The 17,242-nt window shown below is 40.4% G+C and overlaps 4 protein-coding genes across 12 annotated transcripts; 2 read left to right on the forward strand and 2 right to left on the reverse strand.

The window, feature by feature from the left end:
• The first annotated feature begins 3,997 nt into the window (after positions 1-3,997).
• On the forward strand, positions 3,998-7,631 carry LOC103844221. Of its 8 annotated transcripts, XR_004452574.1 has the most exons (6): positions 4,019-4,083; positions 4,183-4,475; positions 4,516-4,895; positions 4,968-5,042; positions 5,126-7,200; positions 7,434-7,631. XR_004452574.1 is itself a non-coding variant. In XM_033282312.1 (5 exons), the coding sequence occupies exons 2-5, from the start codon at positions 4,345-4,347 to the stop codon at positions 5,249-5,251; spliced, it is 660 nt and encodes a 219-aa protein (XP_033138203.1). In that variant the 5' UTR covers positions 3,998-4,079; positions 4,182-4,344; the 3' UTR covers positions 5,252-5,402. The 8 variants fall into 8 exon arrangements, 7 of the variants coding, with proteins under 7 accessions (XP_033138203.1, XP_018511177.1, XP_033138207.1 ...); XM_033282312.1 differs by lacking the exon at positions 7,434-7,631 and having other exon boundaries at positions 3,998-4,079; positions 4,182-4,441; positions 4,534-4,895; positions 5,126-5,402; XM_018655661.2 differs by lacking the exon at positions 7,434-7,631 and having other exon boundaries at positions 3,999-4,079; positions 4,183-4,441; positions 4,534-4,873; positions 5,126-5,402.
• On the reverse strand, positions 7,602-10,767 carry LOC103844219 (ankyrin repeat domain-containing protein 13C-B). The gene is made up of 2 exons (XM_009121006.3): positions 8,355-10,767; positions 7,602-8,274 (listed from the first exon to the last, which is right to left on the reverse strand). Exons 1-2 carry the CDS (start codon positions 9,942-9,944, stop codon positions 7,900-7,902), a joined length of 1,965 nt encoding a protein of 654 aa, XP_009119254.1. The 5' UTR covers positions 9,945-10,767; the 3' UTR covers positions 7,602-7,899.
• A 2,203-nt stretch (positions 10,768-12,970) lies between these two features.
• On the forward strand, positions 12,971-16,048 carry LOC103844217 (zinc finger CCCH domain-containing protein 13). Of its 2 annotated transcripts, none has more exons than XM_009121004.3 (9): positions 12,971-13,135; positions 13,413-14,075; positions 14,154-14,613; positions 14,703-14,798; positions 14,971-15,168; positions 15,261-15,349; positions 15,423-15,522; positions 15,617-15,715; positions 15,804-16,048. In XM_009121004.3, exons 2-9 carry the CDS (start codon positions 13,414-13,416, stop codon positions 15,864-15,866), a joined length of 1,767 nt encoding a protein of 588 aa, XP_009119252.1. In that variant the 5' UTR covers positions 12,971-13,135; position 13,413; the 3' UTR covers positions 15,867-16,048. The 2 variants fall into 2 exon arrangements, with proteins under 2 accessions (XP_009119252.1, XP_018511199.1); XM_018655683.2 differs by having other exon boundaries at positions 13,050-13,203.
• Positions 16,049-16,161: 113 nt separating this feature from the next.
• LOC103844216 (glycine-rich protein 23) lies at positions 16,162-17,043 on the reverse strand. Its single transcript, XM_009121003.3, has one exon. It carries the CDS (start codon positions 16,955-16,957, stop codon positions 16,367-16,369), a length of 591 nt encoding a protein of 196 aa, XP_009119251.1. The 5' UTR covers positions 16,958-17,043; the 3' UTR covers positions 16,162-16,366.
• Positions 17,044-17,242: the final 199 nt, after the last annotated feature.

Consider the following 17,242-nt stretch of genomic DNA (forward strand, 5'->3'; position numbering starts at 1 on the left):
GAACTCCCGGATTCGCTGGACCGTCAAGGTGGGCCCAATGCCTTGACAGTTCCAGCTAACACAAGCTAAGGAAGAGCCTTTGGGGGGAGCCGAAAATCCTTCCCCTTTTTTTCCATCGGTGGTACCTGTTTTGCTCCCGAAGTTGTTTTACGTGAAGCCGTCGTTCCTCCTTTTCTCCCAGCCACAAAGGCATCCAGCATAAGCTTTCTTCTGGGTGATGGCTGCACTTTTGTAACCCTTCTGCGCTTAACAGTGATGCCTTGGACTGGACTGGAAACTGTCCTTTTACGGGTTTGAGAAGGGCCTACTTTCTTCTTTCCTGCTGCTTTTGAAAGTGTTGCTAGCTCAAGCTGTTGTTCGTCGTTATCTTCTTCTTCAGTCTGGGGGAGGGAGCCCAAGCGGAGTGAGACATGAACCCTATCCTCACTGAGGGTTCGGATGGGTGATCTATCACCGAAGCCTAGCCTTCCTGAATCAAAAATTTTTGAACTCGAGGGTCGAGTAGTGGAGTTATTGAAGACCAAAGGCATAGTCTCTTCAAACTCTTGGACCTCAACTTCATGAAGCTGTTTGGAGTTGGAATGTGATTCAGTCCTTTCCATCTGGCTGGTCCTTTGAGTATGAACAGAGAGTCTCTCCTTGGCTGGGATTCTTTCTTCACTCAGCGAGTTGGTGTCTCGAGGATCAGAAAGCCGAGAAGCTAAACTAGATCTTCTCTGCACAGGGTCCGCTGTCGTTCCAGGAGAGTGGTTAGATTTGGAACTAGCATCTCTCATTGGTGAGATCAGTGGTTTCGCAGGGAGTCGAGGAGGCGGAAGGTTCCTAGGGTGGGAGATGAACCCTGAGCTAAACTGCTCTTGAGATTCCGGTCTTGGTGGGGTTCTTCGTGAGGAGAGGTTGCTCCTAACAGACCCTCCTCTATCATTATAACGTCTCTTGTTTTCCTCAAACTCAGAGCTTTTCTCAGACGCCATCCTAGAGGATCCATCATGATTTGTGTAAAGGGCACTCCTAGGTTCCCCATGCTTGTAGTTTGTCCAGCGCGCACCGTCAATTGCAGGGGTATGTCGAGATCGAGATTGTTTCCTGGCTTCTTGGCGTCTTTTGCTCTCATCAATTCTGTCCAAGGTATTTTGTTGCGCAATGTCAAAGGATCTATTGTCTCTCCCATGTTTCGAGGGAGGGCGCAGATCACAGTCCTCATCTTCATGTGAGAGAGACTTGCAGAAGAAGCAATGTTTTTCAAGCTTCTCATACTCTAATTCCACCTCTATAACTTTCTTAGAGGGAAGTTGGATATCCATACGCATGATAAGAGGCTGAAGGCCATTAATTTGTATATTCATCCTTGCTCTGTCATAGTCGCGCAGTTCAATAGGTCCTAGAGCTGCACCAATAGCATCAAAGGTTTCTTCCAACCAGTAGTGAAGTGGGACTCCATGGACCTTTATCCAAAAGGAGATTGCCGCTGGGAATGATTCCGATACAACCGGTTCCCATCTCTGCAGAATCATCATCCATCTCTTAAAGTGGAAAGGAGCTTTAGAGAGGATGGCTTGGAGGTCTTGTTCAGATTCAAAGCCAAACTGGAACAAAGACGGCCCTAAGTCTCTTCCAGTAATACGACCAACTACATTCCATTGTTGGAGAAAGAAGTCAACCAACGCCCGGGTCTTTTGAATTGAGGGATTGGTGACCCGTCCAATAAGCGTAAACCTGTTACGTTCAATGAGATCCGAGCTGTCAGATACCGGAATTTTCACCAAGGGCTTTCGGAAGGGGGGACGGTCATCCTTCCACTTCCCTTTGTCAGCTCGTGAGTACCGATGGGCCATGAAAACAGATCTTGTGTGTAAGAGGAGAGGCTTAAGATGTGACTACAACAACGTAGTAAGTCTTGTGCGGTATAAGAGGAAGCAGTAGTTATGACTGATTAAAGACTACAGAGGTGTAGTAAGCTGTAAGCGTGGAGTAGTTTCATAACCCAGACTCAGCATCACCAGAGTAAGGAGGAAGCTCCATTACACGGTAACTGGTGGTAGAGCTTGCGCCGGTGATGAGGATGGCCGGAGGTGACGGTCCCTCCGACACAGTCGGGGGAAGAACCCGGTGAATAAAGATCAGAGCGGTCGAAAGTCCAGCGGTATCTTCCCTAAACGGTAGAAGAATCGAGAAAGACAGACGATGGACCGGTGGATTTTAGCTAGAAGGGGAAAGTCAACTTGAAGAACAGGTGGAAACCTAGTGGTTAAAGACCAGTCTTGCAAGTCGTGCCTGAGAGCTTTTTTTCAAACCAATTTTTGTTAGGCGTAAGTTTTTCTTTTCAAATCTTTTTGTCTATACCAATAAGTCAATCATTAATCATCTCATTTGTGTGATATTATGTAGCTGTTCCATAATGTCTAGTTTACTAGTTATTCATATAATGAATACCATTACAACAATACGTCCTAAATCAATATTGTACGTGAGTGATTTACTTTTAAAGCATGAGAAAGATGATAAAAGACATTCAGTGAGCTAACGTTGCTGTCAAGATATAAAGGTTTCTATACGGAAATCAATTGGTTGTAACTAGCTAATCACATTTTGTTTAAATGTAGTGTTTAGAGTAAATGTTTCGAATTAGTGCTTTTTATATTATAGACAACGCTCAACCGGACCATCTTTGTGTGTGTTTATAGATTTGATAAGAGCTCAAAATGTTCTTTTAACTCGAAAAAAATAAACAAAGAAACCCCACAAAAGCCTCCCATATGCCAAAAATGCATCATTGCCTAAACCCACAATCATTCACCATCAACACTAATTACACTCTTTGAAGACTAGAGAGAGAGAGAGACGTTGAAGAAAAAGAAGAAGTCTTTTGACGTCGTGTGTTTCTATATTTGTTTAGTGAGTGAGACCAGAGTCGGTGTTGGATTTTCGGTAAAAACACAAATACAGTTAAGACACAGTTAAAGTTATAATTATGTGAGTTAATTAGCTGATTATAGTAAGAAATAAAAATAAAAATAAAAAAATTAAGAAAATAGTCAATGAGTTTTTGATGTAGAATTACTTGTATATTCTATGTTACCAAAAAAAAAACTTAATTTAAATATGAAACACTAAACTTAGTTTATGAAATATAATTTATAAAATAGATGTTAGTTTTAAAATTTTCAAAACCATATTATATGTAGAAAAAACTCCATGCTTTTATGTGAAATTTTAAGCTGAGTAATGGTTTTAACAAAATAAAATAAAATAAACCATTATATGCCACTCCTGTTACATCTATTGCATCATATAAAAAAGAACTTACAATTTTTTTCGTTCATGTATTTGTTTAATTAGGTCTGGGTATTTAGGTATCCATTCGGGTACGGATCAGTTTTTTCGGGTATCGGATTTTTCGGGTTTGGAAGTTAGAACCCATTCGGGTATTATAAAAATTCGGGTCGGATTCGAGTCGGGTCTTCCCGGGTCCGGATAGGTTCGGTTATGATGCAAAAGAACCTGAAAATAACCGAATAACTAATGTATCTGAAACGGGTTCGGATAATAGTATCCAAAGTAACCATTTATCCAATTCGGTTCGGATATTTTGTATCCAAACTATCCAAATGTACTAAACAAATAACTAAATATACTCACTAGACATGATTTTGTATAAGTATTTATATCCAAACTATCATATTTTATCCGAAAATACACAAAAATATTGAAAATAACTAATATATTTATAATTAAAATTACAATTTTTAAAACTATTATACATATAATTATAAATAATATTTTAAATATATATTTATATTTCGGATATCTTCTGATACTTATTCGGTTTTCGATTTGGATCGGGTTGAGTACTGGTTCTTCGGATACACCAGTTTAGGACCTATTCGGTTATTTACTCCGGGTCTGATCGGGTTCGAGACCCTGATTTTCGGGTCGGTTCCTCGGTTCCGCATATTGTGCCCAACCCTAGTGTAACTTACAATTTATATAATCAGCTAGACCTAATCCTCTCTCTCTTTCATTCACACATTCATCCGTGGCAGGCTCGCTCATTGATCGTTCGCCGTTTCAGAATCGAGGTGGGTGATCTTGATTCAGTCTGTTTCAATCTCTGAGAATGTGTACGATCAGAGACTTAACTGCGAGATTTGGTCGTTTGTGAATTATGATTTGATTTTGCAGGGGGACATGGCGACGCAGGAGCATCGTGGGGAGGAGGTGGAGAAAGCTTTGGTGCTATGGAACATCAGCAACTGTCCGATTCCAGATGGTTATGATCCTTTCATGGTGGTTCATAGAATTTAAACGGCGCTAGGCCTCGTCCGCCGCTATGGTGAGGTCTCCATGACTGCCATTGGCAACAACCTAACACAGATCCCTGGTGGTGAAGATGTCTTGGGGAAGCTCTCTTCCGTTGGAATCTCTCTCAAAAACACTCATAGTTAGTCTTCTTCCGAGCTAAGTAATGGATTAGGGTTTATGTGTATATTTTTAGAGAGCTAAGTAATGGATTAGGGTTTATACTTTCTGTAGATTATCAAATGGATTTGAATCTGTGGGCCCGTAGGAATCGTCCTCCGGCTACTATGATGGTCATAGACGGTCATGAGCAACTGAGATGTTTAGCTCCTGCACTTTACGACCTTGAAGATGGTGGATACACAATTCTTATTGCATATCCTCAGCCTCACCTAGCCACACCCTTTCCTCGTACCTTCACTAACCAGTGGTTTTGGGATGCCTTACTCTCATATAAACTGGAGCCAACAACAACAACAACAATCCTTGTTAACAAGTGCAATGATTATCCCTGGTCTTGCTCAGTATGCTTTGTTGCTGCCCCAAGCTTTGAAGATTTCACCACCCATCTCAAGTCTGTACAACATGAATTTCGTGTAACCATCTCTCTCTCTCTCTCTCTGCGGCTTGTGTCATTTTTCCATGTCTTATATATCTTTGTCAAGCAGGAATGGGACAGGCATGCTAGTAAATACAACCTTGATCGTACTAACCGTAATAACTTGCCGTTTGGTCGATCACAGGTATGTGTTTAAATCATTCTGTCTCATCTCAACATTGATATTTGTTATCTCTAACACTGATTTTTTTTTTTCTTCCACTGCAGGAGTTGGACTTGCTGCTTAGTCAAGATATGCTTAGATGTCAAGAGATTCTTAGTCAAAAGGGCCGGCGAGGTGGTGGTGGCTTTAGGCCTCAATTCAGATCTAACAGTCAATCCAACTCAAGTTGACTTTTCTTTTCCTTTTACATTCCATCTAATGTAACATATATAGCATGGTTTTTTTTTTGGATTTACTGACTTGAGAGTTTCGCTCTCTAAAGTATTGAAGGAACACATCTGCTCTTTCCTCATGCTTATCTTTCTGTTAAAGAAAAAGTAATCCCGAACGAACAAGATATATTGTTTGGTTGGTTCAACATTCTAAAACTTTGTTTATCTCCAAAGTTTTATGTTAGGCATCACAGCTCTAGGTAAGCTATAAGGAATAAATAGCTTATGAGCCCAAACGAACAAGATATATTGTGCATCTTTCGAACTGAGATGGACCTACGTGTCAGTCAGGTGGCCGTACGTGTCGCGCGTTTACTTTTTCCCACGACGACTTAGCTTTTATTTGACAGGTCCCATAGTTTTCAAACTATTCAATTTCGCACCTCTACTTTTATTTAAGCTAGTTTCCAAAATATTACCAAGGATTTGCTTGCTCACTTGCATTTACTTTTTGAGTTTTGAGATTCAACTTTGTATTTAAGTTATCAATTATACCGTGTATTGATATCAAATGATGTGAAAAGAATCAGAATGATATAATAGGCTGTAAAAACATCATAATGATTCATTCCAAAACCACGCCTCAATGTTCTTTGTTGGGCCGTTATTATTACCAATTATGCCCCATTAAATGCAAACATACCTTCATCTTTTCATTTGCGTATATAGTATGCTTAATTAGTCTTAATATAGTATGCCGTGTATGTGAATATGCGGTATATTTGTCTACACACATACTGTATTTGTCTAAAACGATGACACATGTGAGTCGTGAGTTTACAATACAAACAAAAGAAATCGAAAGTTGTTAGTAATGATTTCAATCATTTCTGTTGTTTTAAAATAAATCAAATCATTAATCATTTGTGTCATATTATCTAGTTTTATATTAGTCCATTCAGACTAATGTCTAGTTACTCATATATATAATGCAATACAATTTCTTCAAAAATATACATGGTTTATTGATATACTTCACTGAATTACTTTTAAGTATGAGAGTACAATTTCTTCATAAATATACATGGTTCAGTGTTATATATACTTCACTGATTTACGTTTAAGTATAAGAAAGATGATAAAAAGACATTCGATCAACTGGCCGGTGAGCTAACGTTGCTGTCAATATATAAAGGTTTCTATACGAAAATCCATTGGTTGTAACTAGCTAATCACATTTTGTTTAAATGTAGTGTTTAGAGTAAATGATTCGAATTAGTGCTGTTTTATATAATAGAGAAGTACGCTCAACTGGACCAGCTTTGGGTGTGTTTATAGATCTGATAGGAGCTCAAAATGTTCTTTAACTTGAAAAAGAAAAGAAACAAGGAAACCCCACAAAAGCCTTCCCATATGCCAAAAATGCATCATTGCCTAAACCCACAAGCATTCACCATCAACACTAATTACACTCTTTTGCTTTCTTTCTTCTTATTACCATCTCTCTCCATTCTCTTTCAAGTCTCATTATTGTCTTTTAAATCTTAATTAGAAGCTGTTTTTTTTTTGTCTAGTTTGTGCTCAATTCTCGGTTGGAGACGGATCATTGAGTTGGACCACCTGGCGACGTTAACAAGAGAGAAGTGTTCGGCTTTGGTCCGGTCTTGTTACGTACCATCGAGGACTACTTGTTCTTCTGACGACATTATTACTAAACAGAACACGAAAGTGGAAGATGGTCTCGGCTTCCGAGGAGGAGGAGGAGGAAGACGGTGGCAGAATAATCAGCCGTCAAAGAGACACGGAGGAGGAAGAAGCTGCACCGCCGTATCCAGCGAGCCTTGCAATCATCTCAAAAGCAACCTCAAGGTCAAGACGGAGGTTGATAAAGGGTTGGAACAGAGGAAAGTAAGCTGGCCTGATGCTCATGGCAAAGATATTGCTCATGTTCAGGAGTTTGAGCTTAGGTAACAACCTATACACATACTTCTTCATTTCTTTATAGTCGTTGGTTTTGTTTAACGTAACGTATCATTCTTATTATAACACTAAAAAGCTCTGTAAAAAGGGTTCTAATGGATTATGTAGTCGACTTTGGTACTCGACCGGTTAACTTCGGTCATTCACGAAACAGTAGTTACCAGTTTAGCTTAAGCCGGTACAAGGACACTAATCTGCGTTTGTGGAATTTTATTTGCAGCGCCTCTGAAGACGGAGAGCATGCAGGAAAGTCTAAAAGAAAATATTGTGGTGTCTGTATAATCCAATGACTATATTATTACCCTTTTTGAGTTTTTTTGCCTTTTGGTTGTTTTTTCTTACCACTGTGTCTGAAACGAGTTGAAGTAAGTAGTGAAACAATGTTGAATCTCCCATCAACTTGATCTCATTCAGATTATTTCAGGAAGATGATACATATATAATAATCATCTCCAACGATTAAAAACCAAAAGACAAAAGAAAGAATCATAAGCATACATTAAGTCGCAACAACATCATTCCTCCCCACTATATATTTAATTAATTTGTTATTTTTTTTCCTGGTTTTTGGTATATAAACCCAGTAACAATAATAATAATCTGCTAGATCCTATTCCAGTATTTTTTTCCTTCAATGTTTCCAGAGAGAGAGAGACAAGGAAGATCCTTTCTTACTTGTGGTTTCTTCAGCTGTTCTGAGCTGACTTATTCTTCTTGGCTTTATTCTTCTCTTGAATCTTCTTTTTCTTCTCTTCAGAAGTGATCCAGTTGTATCCCCTTGGAATTGCAAATGGGTCTTGATCGTTCTCAGCTTTACCAATACTAAACCCTCCAGAACTAAAGCTTGCTGATGGACGTTGGCTAGGTGTTTTGATCCATTGAAACCATGATGAGGACGATGAGCTTGATGAGAACTGTGTTTCCTCTCTAGGACTGTTCCTGACGTTAGAAGAAGTAGGGCTTGATGGTGGGGTTACAAACTCATCTTCAATAGCTTCTAGCTCTTCAAACTTTGTGAATGTAACGAGTACTCTGATCGTAGGGATCACCGGAATAGCCACCTGCAGAACAAAGAAGAATCTTATTGAAATGAGTAAAGACTAATATGATTGATGATGATGATTGAATGTTTTAAACAGACCTTGACAGGGAATGTTCCGGATGGTAGTTTAGTGGTCATAAGCTCCCTCAAACGCCGAATCGCTTTGACTTTGTTTGCAAGTATATCAAGAAGGGGAAGAAGCTCCTTTGTCTGTAATGGGAATCTCTCAGAAAGCCAAAGGACTGGTCTAAGTCCTTTCTTGTACTCGTTCTCTCTGCTACTACTACTACTACTACCTTCCTTTCTCTTACTAGTACTACTCCCACTTCCTTCTGATGTTGAAGCTTTAGACGAAGAATCTCTAGTAAGAGTATCAGCAGTTGAGTGTCTTCCAGGTTTTACCTGTCTCCTCCCATCGTCCTCAAGAAGATCACTTACTTTCTTCTCATCAACACAAAGCGAACTTCTCGGAGGAACGCTACTCCGTTTGCTGTGACCTTCATCTCGTTTCCTCCACCCACCAAACCATCCTTTCTTCTCCTGTTTGTTGCAATACCCATTCCCATCCATTATAGGAATGTCCCGGTCCACATGAGGAGTGTTACAAGACCCTCCTTCTGGTGAATCCACCTTGAGTGCTAACTCAAGCTGCTTCCTCTCATCTTCTGTCAACACATCTCCAAGATCCTCGCTCTCAGTTTCATTCTCTTGATTATTGTTGTTAGAGAAAAGCTCCTCATCACTCATCGCGCCGGGGACTCTCCTAGACTTTATACTAACAACCACATTGTGCATATCGTACACTTTAGCTTTCCACTCCCCAACCATCTCACTCTTCTCCTGCCGCCTCCACGTCAACTGCGGAAACAAAACCGCTTGCGTCACATCGATCCCCGGCCTGAATATACTAGTTTTCGACATCGCAGCCACTTCTCCACGGACCTCATCTTCAGAAGCAGGAGAGCCAGCACCGTCCAATGCATTCATAATCTCCTTATCTTTATGCGATATCATAAGCAGAGAACCAGAAGGAACTTTCCCATCTTCAGACCCGTCCCCAAGGAAAAGTATAGTCTGGTCCGATCTCTGAATCCTGAAACCATCAAATCCAGCTAACGTCATATCAGCTCTTAAGTTTGCACCTCTCTTCCATATCTTGTAAGTATCAGAAGGCGCCACTCTAGATATAAACGGTATCACCGAGCTCTCGAAGTGGAAAGTGATCTCCATGTAGAAGTCTCTCATCCTATGCATAGTAGCCACAAGCCTCGGCAACCTCCTGCACCATTTGGCCCACGCAAGAGGCTGATAATGCTTTACAATAATCATCGCAATCCTCTCCTCTCTCCCGCAGATAGCTTCTTGCAACGCGCTCCACCCTTGCTCGTTCTGGAGACTCCAGTCAGCTCCAGCAACCATTAGCATCTCCGCGGATGTCTCGTCGCCGAGCTTGACAGCTAAGTGGAGGGCAGTGTCTCGGTTGATTACGTCGCGTCTGTCTATAACGGAAGCGATGGAGTCGGCTTTGGTCTCCTCGGACACGGAAGCTGCTTCTGTTTTGACCTCGGAAGGGTCGCGCATCTTGGGGAGAGAGGAGAGCAGCTTCTTGAGAGCTGCGTAGTCACGAGTGACGACGGCGCGGTGAACGGGACTGTGACCGTAGTTGGTAACATCGATGACGCTTGCCATAGCTTTGAAAAAGACTCAATCTTTTAACACGACATCGTTTAATCGAATTGAATTGAATCACTCAGCACCACCCAGATCAGAGACGAATTGGAGCTTAATGAGGTTTGAGATTTAAGTAAAAGGGGGGAAATGATTCTCGGCTTTCCCTGAAAGGCAGGAGCTTTGGAGATTCGTTGCTTCCGAGGAATCAGATCCGACCCAGATCGGGAAAGAAACCTAAGGTGGAAGATAGCTTTGTGGGAAGAAGAGATCTAAAGGCAACGAAGAGAGGAAGAAAGGAATATAGAGTGGAGAGGCAGAGGAACCGATGGTGGAAGGTTCAAAGTCCGGTCGGGAAGCTTACACGGAATCTGGGAAGACTATTACATATGAATAACCGTTAAAAGCTTCTTAGGACAACGAAAATAATTACTGGTAAATAAAATAATTTAAAAACGAAATTACTGGAACAGAAATGAAACAATTGTAATTAATAAGTTTGGTGAATAATTATTTTATATGCTAGATACCAAACGAATAGTAGTGATATTTTAGATTGAATTCAGAAAAAGCCAAGTTAAACCAAAAAAAGAGAGGATATTTTCCTCGAATAATTCATCAAGAAACCGCCAAAATAATTGGTTTTGAGGCAATTGGTGACTTGATTATCCCAATAAATGGTTATTGTACTATGGTTTTTCTTAGTTTTGTCATTAAACTAATCTCACAGAAGTACATTGTCACATAGTACTTGTAAAAGTTATGTGATGAATATGTAGACTGCGTGTAAATAATATAATTCTTGTGGAAAATATAGCCCATTAATAAAGAAAATATTTGACTGAAAACCATTTCTTTATCGTATAAAAGAAAAACGCGTAATGTATTTAGACGTAGAATTAAAGCTAAGCATGAGAAAAACTTTGAATGTGATTGAAAACTATTTTTAAAAAGCTGGTCATGTGTTCTTCATTTCACACCTTGATTATTAGCACAATAAACTAGTGGGCCTGTTCAAAACTAGAAAGCCTCACAATGCTTTGGAAAGTGAACTACAAGCCTTACTTGGTGCAATGATGATTTGCTGGAGTCAAGGATATACAAAGGTCATCTTTGAAGGAGACAACATTAATGTCATCAATCTTCTTAAAAAGAGAACAAAAAATATTAATGTTGTTAACTGGCTACGTGACATATGGAAATGGGAGCAGAAGTTTGAAAGCCTGCAATACACATGGACAAACCGAGAATCAAATTCATGTGCTGACCTACTGGCAAAACAACAACTTCAAGACAATGACGAATATGGGCATGTTTGTTTCTCCATCTGAATGAGTCATTTGGATGAAGATGAGAGTTTTGTTTGTTTACGCACTAAAAGTACAATTCATTCAAATGGATCATTCGGATGACTTTTGGAAATTTAGGCTTAATTTTAAAGTCCATTCAGCTGAACCAATTTGGATCATTTGAATGGAGATGGTTCATTCAAAATTGTATAATGTCTATTATGCCCCTAATATAATTCACAAATTACAAACCTAAAAATAATATCATTTTTGTCACATACAAAAACTGACAAAACTACAAAAACATGTTTTCCCGCGAAAACCTAAAAACTATTTTTCATGCCAAAATCCCAAAAACGCAATTTTTTGCCAAAATTGCAAAAATGTGTTTTCCCGTCAAAATTGCAAAAACGTATTTTTTCGCAAAAACCAAAAAACGTGTTTTCATGCCAAAATCACAGAAAAACATGTTTTCACGCTAACACCCCAAACACACATTTTCCGCCAAAACACAAAAACACATTTTCCCTCCAAAATTGCAAAAATGTATTTTTCCCGCCAAAACCGAAATATCTCATTTTCTCGCCAAAACCGAAAAATCTCATTTTTCTGCAAAAACCACAAAAACGCGTTTTACCGCGAAAAACGTATTTTTCCGCCAAAACCCAAAAACGCGTTTTCCTGCCAAAACGCGTTTTCCTGCCAAAACATATTTTCCCGCCAAAACCGCAAAAACGCGTTTTTCCGTCAAAACCGCAAAAACGCGTTTTCCCGTAAAAACCGCAAAAACGTGTTTTCCCGCCAAAACCGCAAAAACACGTTTTCCCGCCAAAACAGCAAAAACACATTTTCCCGCCAAAAATGCGTTTTCCCGCCAAAACAGCAAAAACACATTTTCCCGCCAAAAACGTGTTTTCTTGCCAAAACCGCAAAACGCGTTTTCCCGCCAATAACGAAAAAATCTCGTTCTCGCCAAAACCAAAAAAATTTCATTTTACTGTGTTTCCCTCCAAAACGGCAAAAATGCGTTTTTTCCGCCAAAAACACGTTTTTCCGCCAAAAACGTCTTTTTCCGCCAAAACTGCAAAAACCTGCTTTCTCGCCAAAACCGAAAATTTATATTTTCCTGCCAAAACCGAAAAATCTTGTTTTCCCGCCAGAACCGAAAAATCTTGTTTTTCCGCCGAAACCGAAAAATGTGTTTTCTCGTTAAAACCAAAAAATCTTTTTTTCCCGCCCAAACCGCAAAAAGAAAATTTGTTAATTTTGAAATAATTCTAATGTAAATATATTAAACTAAATAATTAAATGTAATATAATTAAAATTAATATCAAACATATGATTAAACCAACACAAGGGTATTTTAGTAATTTGTTTACTAAACTCATTTGAATGGAAATGAAAATAAAGAAACAAACATAAGATCCATTTAGATGATTCATCTAGATGAACCATGTGGATGGACAAACAAACAATCACAAAAATGTGAATGGATCATCTGAATAGATCATACAAATGAATCATTTGGATGGAGATGACAAATGGTGAAACAAACAGCCCCTATATATATCATCCTTGTATCCCAAATGTAATAAGAGATGTTATATCTGTCGACTATTTTGATCATTAATAAAATAAATCTTTTGTGAAAAAAAAAAAAAAACTAGTGGGCCTATATATGGGCCCAAGTGCTCTCATCACTGTCACTTGCCTGCATCATTCTCTTCGGCCCAGTTTAATTGTTTCAGCCCAACTTCGTTAATTCGAGATCCATAACCCGACACCCGACCCGGAACTATGTGAGGTCCAATCGTTGCCAGCGGATAGCAAAGAGGCGGAGATAGATTAATCTTCGATGCTTTTGCTCCCCCCATCGGAAAAATTAGGGTTTCGAGTCGCTCCTCGGAACCGGATTCAATCGGGTAATCTCCTCTCTCCTTCTGTGTTCGCTCATACGATACAAAATTGATCTCGATGACAACTGTTTCTGGTGAGGAAGAAGGATTTCGTTTTTAGTGTATCGAAGTTTGCTGTTTCATCGTCTAAATTTTCCCAGTTTCGATTACAATAATCTTCAAAATCATGTGAAATTGTTCTTGTTCGCTTGAAAAATAGTTATCCTTTGTTGAAATTTTGATTCTGTGTATATGGATTATGTGAGCATTGGCTTCAATGTATCTCTTGGTTTAACTGATTCAGGATGGAGAACACTGACATTGACATGGTAATCAGCATACCTGACACACCTGATAGACCTGTACGCCGTGAGTCTAACAAGAGACCACGTTCTCCAGAAGCACCGGGTAGATTCCAAAGAGGAGAGCACCGTCATCACCCCAACGGCAGAGCCAGACCAGCTTCTGATACACAAGCTGAGCACGGACATGGACATCGCTCTCGTGCTTCTGGAAGCAATGCTTTGTTTAGGAGAACCGCTGTTGAGAAGGATAAAGGCAAGTCTATCTGCATTGATCAACGTAATGGACATCCTAATGCTCTGTTTACATCTGAAGGTGTGAGAGAATCACGGCCAAGTGATGATGGTTCTTCTGCTAATAAGGGTAAAGGGATAGTAGTAGAGTGTGGCTCTGTTTCTAATAGAGAAAGGATTGACCTTTCCAGTGAGAGAAAACCCGTTAGAGGCACTAGAAGGCTGGTGAGAAACGGGTGCATATCTCCACATGCAATAGCAGCTAGGACTAGACAAGCTGCTGCTGATGATACCAATTCTAAGGATAGAGTTAGTCTTGAACAGGAGTTAGCTCTTGAAGCTGCGTCTTCGATTGACATTAGGGAGATTGTTTCTGATAATCATAGTCGCGGAAGGTCTAGAGGAAAAAGACCAGAGATTCCCTCAAGCAGGTAATGTTCCTAACGTTGTCTTTCATTAGATCTTTTGGTTCTGAAAGAGTTTGTAATGTTTTGTACATGTGTTAATAGGGTGGCTAGTAGAGAGGCCTCGGAGGGATGGGTTAGTACGCGCAGCAGGAGTTTAAATATCGACCATGAAGTGGATCGGAGGGATGAGAGTGACACACGTGGAGCTTGTAGTTTCGTTTCAGGACTTGATGTTCTGGAAAGCGGTGCAGTTGACAGAGAGGCTAGACCACAGCGGCGACGGAAAAATGGAGTTACTCCTTCGAGGTATGAGCCACAGGCTTCTGTCATTGGATCTTCTGGGGAACCATCTAGCTCAAGGCCGCGCAATTATCAAAGACAAGGCAGACAAGTGTTGGAAATTGAAGATTCATCTCCTGAAGTAAGGGTCTCCCGAGCTCCTAGACGTGTTGAAAACGATGAATCTGATGATGTGAAAGCAAGACAGATAGAAGCAGATGCGCTGATGGCTCGTGAACTGCAAGAACAGATGTACGCAGAATCGACAATTAGAAACGAGCAGGTACTTTTCGAACCCTTCGTTTTTTAGATATTCTTTGTATGTTCAATCCTTTTATAATAGTCTTATTTGACCTTCATACGTTGTAACAGATGGACGAAACCATAGCCAGGATGATGGAACAAGAGGAGAACTCTCGCCGTCCTTCTAGCCGTGCTTCTACTCGTAACACCAGAAGCTCTAATACCGTAAGTCACAAACTCTAAACGGTCCTGTATTAATGCTTTCTTCACCTGGTGCTATCATTGTTAAACATGGATTTATTCTTTCTTAAACTTGCATTTGAAATGAATCTGGGTTTAGGAGCACCTTGAAGACCTTAACAGTTGCTTATGCTAATAATAAAGTATAATTTAACAGATTGCAGCAGATCCAGGTGGGAGTAGTCTCGTGGAAGAACGACCGCAGCAACATTCTTCTCGGAGGCGAATGAATCCTCCACAGGCTCGTGCTGCTGTTAGAGCACCACGACGGCCAGCTCCGCATTTAGGCCGTGCACATGCATCACGACACGGACCTATGCATTTCAATTTTCCAAGCGGCATGGACGTTGAGTTGGTAATCTTTTTGGTGAACTCTGTTTAAATTCCAATGTCGCGGGAAACTAAGATTTAATTCTTTACCCTCTTTTGAAAAAAAAATTGAAACAGAGAATGGACTTTCTGGAGAATCTGGAGAATGTTATTGGACACAGCTTCAACAACAGCAATCTTCTTCACATGGATCGTGACTTTACCGAGTATGGTATCTGTTTCTCGTCATTTACCATATGTTCTTCAATTATTGGAACTTAGAGATATTTTTGATTGCAGAGATGATTACGAGTTGTTGCTAGCTCTTGATGAAAATAACCATCAACATGGGGGTGCTTCTACTAGTCGCATTAACAACTTGCCAGAGTCCACAGTTCAGGTTAAGCAAACGTTCACTTGTAAAATCCATTTTGTTCACATCGACGTATTGTTATTAAACCTTTTCTCTTCTTTGTGGTACGTGTGATTTGCAGACCGATAATTTTGAAGAAACATGTGTTATTTGTCTGGAGACGCCGACGATTGGAGACACTATCCGTCATCTGCCTTGTTTCCACAAATTCCACAAAGATGTAAGGATCCCTACTGATTCAGATTCAAGATCAAAACCCTTTTTTATAGATTACAAACATCTTAAGAAATCAACGATTGTGTATGCAGTGCATTGATCCATGGCTTGGACGGAGTAAAGCATGCCCGGTTTGCAAATTCTCTGTCACTTAAAACGAGGATGTTTACTAAAATTACTATAGCACCCTTTCGACCCGGTGATTTTGATTCTGGGATCATTCTCTCTGGAATCATGTTGCTGATAAAAGCAAACATTCATCGTCTCGGTCGAGTTTGAAACACCTCATGAAACAGGGGTTTTACTACCGTTTACACTCCGATGTGTTTTAATACTCCCTTAGCTGTTCTGTAGATTAAGCAGTTGATTAAAGATTAATCTTGTTCTTATACTGCGGCTCTTCTTCTTCCCAATCTTGATGATGATTATTCAACTAAAAATCAAAAAACATGTTAAAACCTGTGAACACATGTTATTATTCAGCTAACTTACTCGTATTAGCAAGATACAATCATTTGAAAAAGGAAAATTAAAGAGAAACGACGTACATATAATTTATTCCATCATATTTAACGTTTAGTATATTAGTTATTCATAAATGAAAACATATATATTTGCATGAGATTTATAGCTCCTCGTCATTGCACATAACAACTCAGTGACCTCCACTGGCGCCTCCGCCTATTCCTCCACCAGTTCCACCGCCGGCTCCTCCCAAGGCACCAGCACCACTGCCAGGTCCCACACCACCAACACCACTGCCGCCAACTCCTGCTCCAGTTCCTCCACCGGTACCACCGCCAGCTCCCACACCATCACTACCACCAATACCACTGCCGCCAACTCCAGCTCCTTTTCCTCCACCGTTACCACCACCAACTTCTCCAGCTCCACCGGTACCACCACCAAATCCTCCACCACCGCCAAAGCCTCCTCCTCCCGCTCCAGCTCCGCCACCCTTACCAAATCCACCGCCTATCTGTCCACTAAAGCCACCAATTCCGCCTCCAATCCAACCGCTACCACCTCCTGCTCCAAAGCCACCTCCACCACTTATACCACCACCGCCAAAACCGCCGAAATCTTTCTTAAAGCCCTTCTTGTGGATGCCACCTTTGTGGAGCAACGGACGAGGGTGAGGAAACAAGGGCTTCTCATCCCCAAACTCTGTTTCTCCCACAGTAAAATCTATGACCAAAGCAAATACCATAACAAACACACACGCTTTACCAGAGATTAAACCCATGCTTGTCGGAAACTACTTGAATTGTTTGTAGTTAGACAATTATTGAAAGAGAGAATATGTGTTTTAGGAGATGGTTTGTCGCAAGGGTAGTATATATAGAGGTTAGAGAGGCTTAGAGGGAGAACGTGATAGCACTTATTGTCAACTGTGCAGAGTGTACGCAGCCTAAGTAAACCGGATAAATTGGTACGCAGAGTGTACGGGAGCTGTAGTTTTATTTGGTTGCTAGTCTATATAATCGCAGTAACCGGCGTAGAGTAAACCAGAATCGTGCCGGTTCAACCT

Source organism: Brassica rapa, chromosome A10 (assembly GCF_000309985.2).
Source record: "Brassica rapa cultivar Chiifu-401-42 chromosome A10, CAAS_Brap_v3.01, whole genome shotgun sequence".
Taxonomy (NCBI): domain Eukaryota; kingdom Viridiplantae; phylum Streptophyta; class Magnoliopsida; order Brassicales; family Brassicaceae; genus Brassica; species Brassica rapa.

Coding starts and splice junctions, on each gene's coding strand:
- LOC103844221 (XM_018655661.2), top strand. CDS start 4,345: ATGACTGCCATTGGCAACAACCTAACACAGATCCCTGGTGGTGAAGAT. Junction 4,442..4,533: donor CTCTCTCAAAAACACTCATA/GTTAGTCTTCTT, acceptor TACTTTCTGTAG/ATTATCAAATGGATTTGAAT. Junction 4,874..4,967: donor GATTTCACCACCCATCTCAA/GTCTGTACAACA, acceptor TTTGTCAAGCAG/GAATGGGACAGGCATGCTAG.
- LOC103844219 (XM_009121006.3), bottom strand. CDS start 9,944: ATGGCAAGCGTCATCGATGTTACCAACTACGGTCACAGTCCCGTTCAC. Junction 8,275..8,354: donor CCGGAACATTCCCTGTCAAG/GTCTGTTTAAAA, acceptor TTTGTTCTGCAG/GTGGCTATTCCGGTGATCCC.
- LOC103844217 (XM_009121004.3), top strand. CDS start 13,414: ATGGAGAACACTGACATTGACATGGTAATCAGCATACCTGACACACCT. Junction 14,076..14,153: donor CCAGAGATTCCCTCAAGCAG/GTAATGTTCCTA, acceptor ATGTGTTAATAG/GGTGGCTAGTAGAGAGGCCT. Junction 15,350..15,422: donor ATGGATCGTGACTTTACCGA/GTATGGTATCTG, acceptor TTTTGATTGCAG/AGATGATTACGAGTTGTTGC.
- LOC103844216 (XM_009121003.3), bottom strand. CDS start 16,957: ATGGGTTTAATCTCTGGTAAAGCGTGTGTGTTTGTTATGGTATTTGCT.